General features: G+C 56.8%; 1 protein-coding gene across 2 annotated transcripts in view; it reads left to right on the plus strand.

Moving 5' to 3' along the window:
• The window catches only part of WDR4 (WD repeat domain 4), a 22,306-nt gene extending 15,691 nt beyond the window's left edge, over nt 1-6,615 (plus strand). For both annotated transcript variants that reach the window (XM_046651660.1, XM_046651661.1), the window contains 3 exons: nt 697-880; nt 1,800-1,869; nt 3,931-6,615. In XM_046651660.1, the coding sequence (XP_046507616.1) occupies nt 697-880; nt 1,800-1,869; nt 3,931-4,112 (436 nt within the window). In that variant the 3' untranslated portion in view covers nt 4,113-6,615. The remainder of the gene's footprint in view (nt 1-696; nt 881-1,799; nt 1,870-3,930) is intronic.
• Nucleotides 6,616-7,028: the final 413 nt, after the last annotated feature.

Consider the following 7,028-nt stretch of genomic DNA (forward strand, 5'->3'; position numbering starts at 1 on the left):
TCACGGTGGATCCCCCTGGCAGGGCTGGTCATGGTGGATCCCCCTGGCAGGGCTGGTCATGGTGGATCCCCCTGGCAGGGTTGGTCATGGTGGATCCCACCCGGCAGGGCTGATCACGGTCGATCCCCCTGGGAGGGCTGGCCACGGTGGATCCCCCCAGGTGGGCTGGGGGTGTTGATTGGATCTGGGTAGCACGTGCCTTTTGGCCGTGTCCTCCTGAGCATCTTCTTTGTGCCAGGAAAGGCGTCGGTGTTTTCCGCGCTTCTCCTTCGTCCGTATGAGGAGTCGCGGGAGGGCGTCACAGCCTGCTTTAGGAACGGAAGGCAGGGTGAGGAGAGAAGGTGCTCTCTGGGCCCTGCCTGAGCGCAGGCCCGGTGTCTGCTGCGCTGCAGGGGCAGCATCTTCTCCCCACGGTTTCCTTTTGTCCTGTGTTGGTTATCTTTGCTGCATAACAAGTTGCCCCCGAACTTGCTGACTTAAACATTGGTCATCTCATGGTTTCTGGGGCTCGGGGATTTTGGGGGGGCTCTGCTGGGGCTTCAGCTCAGATCTCTCGGGAGGTTGTGGCCACGACGTTGGCGAGGGCTCTTCTGTTTGGGGAGGCTGGGCTGGGTGCTGAGCCCCTGTCTGTGCTGGATGACGCTGACACGGGCCTGTGGGAGTTGTAAGACTCTTCCTCTCTTTCTTCGTGGGAAGTATCCCTGTGGTCTACATCTTCCAGCTGGATGCCCCCCGACGGCAGTTGGTGTACAGACAGCAGCTGACTTTCCAGCACAGAGTGTGGGACATTGCTTTCGAGGAGAGCCAGGGGCTGTGGGTCCTGCAAGACTGCCGGGAAGACCCCCTTGTGCTCTGGGGGCCTGTGGGCGGCCAGTGGCAGGTGAGGCGTGCTGGGCCCCTCTGTCCCCTAAGCCTGGGGGGGCAACCGTGACCCCTTTCAGCTTGATCACATCTCGGTGCTGGAGGGTGTATCCTTGGGGGGGGCAGTGGTCATAGAGCTTGTGACGGGAGAAGGGAGCTGGGGTGACTAGCCTACTTGTCCCATGTTGTGATGCTTGCAGTGGGTTTTGCAGGATCACCATCATTGGTGTTTTTTTCCTGTGACTGTCCCTGTCACGTCTTTTCAGCAGAGAAGCTGACACTTGGTTGTGTCCTTAAGCCTGGTTTGCAGGCTTAGCACAGCCTTGCTCCTGGGACAGTGGTCCCACTGGACTCAGGAGGTCCCAGGTGCAGAGGAATGCATGCAGGCTGTGGGCTAAGCAAGCGCCTCCTTGCTGGGTGTCATGGGTGAACGTTACACTCTCTCTGACGCTCCTCTGGCCCGTGCTGCATCTCGCAGGACTGCTGTGGCTCCCACAGCCCTTTCTAGACTTCCACATCCTTTACAGATGCTCATGTGACTGAGTGCCCTCAAGATGCCCCTGACCACTCAGGTATTCTTATCTGAAAAGTTGAGGTGGACAGAATGCCACCAGCTGTCACCTGTCAGATCTGGCAGGCGCCTTCGATAGCGTCACACGACATGAGCCGGCACAGGGCGCACCGCAGCCCTGGCGTCACGGTGTTGATCGTGGTGGGGTGTGGTTGCTGCCGGGTTTGGAGAGCCAGAATGGCTCACCAGCTCCGCCTGGTCTTAGCATAAAGATTAGTGGGGACCTTTATTAGGCCCAGAGAGGGGGTCTTTCCCTGGGCCTGGCAGCCCGCGCCCCATCAGCAGCTCTGCCCATTACTGTGCTGGCAACGCTGGGGGTTTTCAGCCCTTCCTCTTTCTCACGAAGGTCTTCTGTGTGTCTTCTCAGTCTGTTCCTGAAAATGCTGTGTTAAAGAAAGTCTCCGCTTATCTCCGCGGGAATTGGGCCATGCTGGAAGGTGAGGACGCAAGCGTGGCTGCTTTGCAGGGTGGGGTTCTGAAGCAGATTACAGAACATGGTGGATAGTAGGAACCTGTTGCTCCATGAGAATATAGGCTGTGTGTGGGAGGGTTGTCCCCATCCACAAGGCTGGGGGCTGGCCAGGGCCCTGTGGAGGTAACTCACGCCCAGCAGGAAGGCTCGGTGTGCATCCGAGTTGGGGTCACCGAGCTGGGTGTTAGCTGGGGTCAGGGCTGGAGCAGAGAGTTGGGCGTTGGAAGTCCCCAGGGCAGGGCCGGGCCGGCACCTGGTGTGGCCCCAGATGGAGCAGGAGTGACTCACAGTCCGTGGGGCGGCCGGAGCATCCTCACGGCCGAGGGCGGGTGGAGGGCTTTAGTGCCCTAATAGGAGCGCCAGGCTGAGGCCAGAGGGGGAGCCAGAAACCATTTCACCCACCCCGTGCCGCCATGTTCAGTGAGGAGGGCGGGAGCCTGTCAGAACCTGGGGTCCCGGTCAGTTGAAGGACCCATGGTGGCACCGAGTGCAGCACTGTTAGTCCTGTTAGAGCACAAACACAACGCAACCCTGCTCGTTCACGTTGGGAGCAGAAGGCAGACTCCCAGGTACGCAGTTTCTGTGTTTCCGACACGCTGCTTTTGGGCAGAGTCTGGAAGCGTCAGTGTCTGAAGGGTCATTTGTGGCAATTCGCGGCATTAGAATCCAGGTACCTTCATTGGAATAAAGAAATTCTTGCTCAGAAGACATCTTGCACAGCCGAACTACCTTCCAGGTGGAAGTCAGGGTTCCCCGGAGCTCTACAGAGAGTCAAACGGAGACTCAGTTTCCGTTTCCGCCAGCAGTGACGTAATCGTTTCACACAAAGCGTGCTCGGGTGACTTGTTGTCTCTGTGTCCTAGAGTTCTCGTCCGTCCCTCCTTCCTTTTAGGATTGAAGGACTGGGGCAGTGACAGGACTGTGTCCTCTCCAGCTCTGTTTGGATGTGCTTTAGCAGCACCGTCAAAGTGGAACTGTGGCGGGACTCTATGGGGGAATAGGGGGTGACGCTCCCAGCCTGGCACATGCCACCTCACCACGGGGGCCCAGGGCCTGCACGTCCTGCTAAGTATCACCTCACGCAGGCCACGGCAGGTTGTGCTTAGTTTCCCTAAGAGATTCTGCAGATAAAACAGCCTGTTTATAGCACAGGTGTGGGGAGAGAGCCCAGGGGAGGAAGGGAGAGAGCCCAGGGGAGGAAGGGAGAGAGCCCAGGGGAGGAAGGCGAGCGGACCTTGAGAAGCACAGAGCGGGGGAGAGCTGGCACGAGCTCGAGGGCAGGTGGAGGTCACGCGGCAGGACACAGGCGTGCACACTACTCACGGGGCCTGTGGAGTTTTCAAAGGACTAGGGCGAGGCGGTCTCAGTGGGGCTGGTCCGAGGCCCATTGTGCCCCTCAAGTCTTGACACTTGTATCAGCCTGCACCTGTTACCTGTGGCTGTGAAACATTATCCTGCGCTTAGCAGGTGAGAACAACACACGCTGCTTATCTCAGTGCTTCCCCCAGGCTGCAGTCAGGGTGTCAGCGGGGACCGCAGTGGTCCCAAGTTCCATGGGGCAGGATCCATTTCCAGGCCTGCCAGGGGCCATTGGCAGATCCAGGTCCCTGTGGGCCGGTGGACTGAGGGCCTCGCTTCCTTGCTGGCTGTTGGCTGGAGGCCATCCTCAGTGCCCTGCACACAGGCCTCTCCATAGGGCAGCTCATGGCCTGGCGGTTTCACGAGTGAGCATGGGGACAAGTGCCAACTGGATGCAGCCCACAACCTTTGTCCCTGGTCTCCTGTGATGACCTGACTTGTGTGTTCTGTTGGAAGTAAGTCCTGGGTCCAGCCAGGCCATGGCTACCAGCAGGTGGGCATTGTGGGGGCTGTCTTGGAGAAGGCACCACAGGTCCACGGAGAATGCTGGGTGGTCACTGGGTTAATCCCTGTTGCAGGAGGACCTTGTCAGCCCCCCTGATCTCCCCGCTAGAGGCAGAGTCGCAAGTCACTGTCCCACCTGGCCCGTTCTCTTCTTCCCGCTCAGGCTCTGCTGGCATGGCCGACAGCTTCAGCAGTCTCTACAAGGCCACCTTCGACAACATGAGCACCTACCTCAAGAAGAAGGAGGAGAGGCTGCAGCAGCAGCTGGAGAAGAAGCGCCGGAAGGACCCTCCTCCTGGGCCCAACGGACAGACCAAGAAGATGAAGTCAGGGGCGGGCCCTTGAGCGCTCATCCTGGTGGTGTGACGGCTCTCTCCACCTCGGACTGGCAGAAGCGGATTGTCCTCGGCCCCTCCCTGCCGCAGCTCTTTAGGAAGAAAAGGGGGCGTCTTTCCCCACGCACACTTGGCAGCAGTTAGGTCCAGACCAGCTCAGCGGGCCCCTGGGGCTGTCCCAGATACTGGCCGGCGTCCTGGGCTCTAGAACATTCTGTCGCCAAGCAGAGGCTCCTCCGTCTGATGTCTGAGCTCCTTCTGGTTGCAGGGAAGCCGTTCCGTGTGTCCGCTCGCCTGGCGGTGCTGCAGGTGAGGGGTGAGGACCTGGGGTGCTCTGTCTCCCTGTCGGACGAGCCTCGCCCTGCAGGAGAGGCAGTTTTGACTTTTCTGTTCTTCCCGAGATGCCCCCAACGCTGGATGCATTTCCTCCAGGAGAAATCCGATAGCGAATGTTGTGGCGGCCTGATCCACATTTTCGTTTTGTTCCTGTCGTGTCGTCCTTCTGGGTGGAATGCTGCGCTCCCAGCAGGCAGCCACTCGTCACGTGGGCTCTTGAAACCCGAGTGGCAGTCCTCCATCAGCATGAGCTGCAGCGCATGTGCCCACGCCCCACGTGGTGGGCCGCCCCTGTGAGGGGAGTGGTGAGCTCGGTGGGACCGTGCTGGTGCTGGAAGCGGACTTGCTTCAGGGTGTGCGAGGCCCTGGGGCCCTGGCTGCGGACCGACTTCTGCAGGGAAGCGATTGATGACATCATGTGTATTTATTATTTCAATTTGAACTTTGTGCCCATGCTGCAAAGAGCAGGGGTGTCAGCTGAGTTCTAATCACCTATCAATAAAGATGAGCTTTTTGCAGCTTCTAGAAATGTTCAGCAGCAACATGTTTCAGAATATATTGAGCAAAACCATTTTTGATGAGTGTACTGTCTGTGACTGAAATGTTCACTTTTTGAATTGAAGAAAAAGAAATTTTTGGTGTGGGCGTTTTGGGGGGCCCTTGGAAACAAATCGGTTTCTGTATCAAAAGCTGGAATGCTGCAGCTTTTCCCGAAGTGCCTGGTGTCACTGTAAGTGTTGATCTGAAAACAGTGCTGTCTGTGAACTGTTCAGGCTCGCCTCCCAGCAGGGGTACCAGCACGCCCCAGGCTGGGGGTTGGGTTGGGCAAAAGTAGTTCAAGAGCAGAGGGGGCGAGCCCGGGATGGAATGGGGGTGCCCAGGTGGAATGGGGGTTCCTGGGGTGGAATGGGGGTGCCCAGCCTTGGCCCTCCTGTAGGAGGAGCCTGGCCTTGTCAGCACTTCATCGGGCATAGGGGGTGTTCTCGTTAGTAATCTGTTTTGAAATTCTTTTTTAGGAGAAATTTAGGTTTGGTCTTGTTGGTGTCTGTGGTTCAAGACAGGGGTCAACAAACTGGCCCACAGGCCACATCCCGCCTGCTGCCTGATTTTGTACGGCCTGTGAGCTAAGTTTGGGTTTTACGTTTTAAACGGGTGAAAAATCAAGAAAAATAATGTTCCTTGATATTGGAAAACTATATGCCATTTAAATTCCAGTGTCCACAAATAAAATTTCCCTGGGGCACAGCCACGCTGGTTCAGTTGGGTCTGGTCCCTGCTAGGTCTGCTCTCCACAGCGGCAGGGCGCGGGGTTGCCGTGGAGACCATATGGCCTGCATTGTCTGAAATATTTATTATCTGGCTCTTTGCAGACAAGTTTGCTGATTCCTATTTAAGATCCCTTTTAAATCCATGTAGTTTTAAAAATTAACTGGTTAATTTATTTAAAAAAAACCCAAATGCTCTTCTTCCTGTGTTCTCGTTGACCTTCTTTCGCACTAGCATTTGCTGTGTCCCCGTGGACGGGTGGGGCAGGTGTCTGAGGTTCAGGTGTCAGCCCCGGTCCTCCCTGCCGGGGCTCAGGTAGGGACGGCACGGGCAGAGCTGAGCAGTGTCTGAGGCGGGTCCTCTGGCGCCTGATACGGATGCCCAGGCACGCTTGGCAATGCGAGGTAGTGCTGGAGCGGCGGCAGGAGCTGAGAGTAGAGTTGGGAGGGACCACGGCAATCTGTCTTCCCAGTGGTTGGTTTTCAGTGGCTTTCATTCTTATCAAGGTCATACGTGCACGTGACAGGGACCAAATCATAGTGACCAGCTTATTGTGATGGTGACCTGCCCTGCCCTTTCCTCCTGCCCCTGTTCCTTCTCCCCAGTTGGGAGAGTCATTCTCCCTCTGCCCACGCAGCCCCATTTGTTCCCCTTTCTGTCCCAGGACACGCTGACCTCAGGCTCCAGGTTAGTGTGGCCGGTGGCGGCCCAGCCTCAGGCTGCAGCAGGTGGCGGGATGCAGCGCCCTTTGCTGCAGGATCCTCCCCGTGGGGCTGCCTCCCTCTATGACTGCAGCCTCGGGGGCTCTGGCTCCCCCACCCCAGGGGCAGAAATGGCTTCTTCCTGGGTTCTGAAACCATGTCCACGCCTCTGGAATCAGTCCTTCCATTAAAGGTCTTTGACAAATCTCAGTTGAGTAGTTGCATGTGAGCCGTATTGCGGGGACCCTGACTAAGAAACTAGTCCAAACTCGCATGCCCGCACTTGTCTCAGAAATTTCTTCTACAGTTGGTTCGTTTGAATGCAGACCTATGACAACCCACATGCTGTATTTTAAAGGGTTTTATGTCTCTCAACTCTTCACCTAGAACAGTGGCATCCCCGTTCCGTTCCGTGACTTTGACTTGAAGAGACTGGGCCACCCATCGCCGGCTCCCCGTTCTCAAAGCAGTTTCTGGGTTTGTCAGTTTCAGCTGTTGCCTTGCTGTGGGAACCAAGGGATTGGCTTTTTTACACACCCTTTAATTTTATTTATCTCCTATTTTCCATTCTTCTTTAGTTTCTTTGTTTTACTTTTTGGGAGATTCCTTTGGCTTTGTTCCAG

This window comes from Equus quagga, unplaced genomic scaffold (assembly GCF_021613505.1).
Source record: "Equus quagga isolate Etosha38 unplaced genomic scaffold, UCLA_HA_Equagga_1.0 73442_RagTag, whole genome shotgun sequence".
NCBI classification, from domain to species: Eukaryota; Metazoa; Chordata; class Mammalia; order Perissodactyla; family Equidae; genus Equus; species Equus quagga.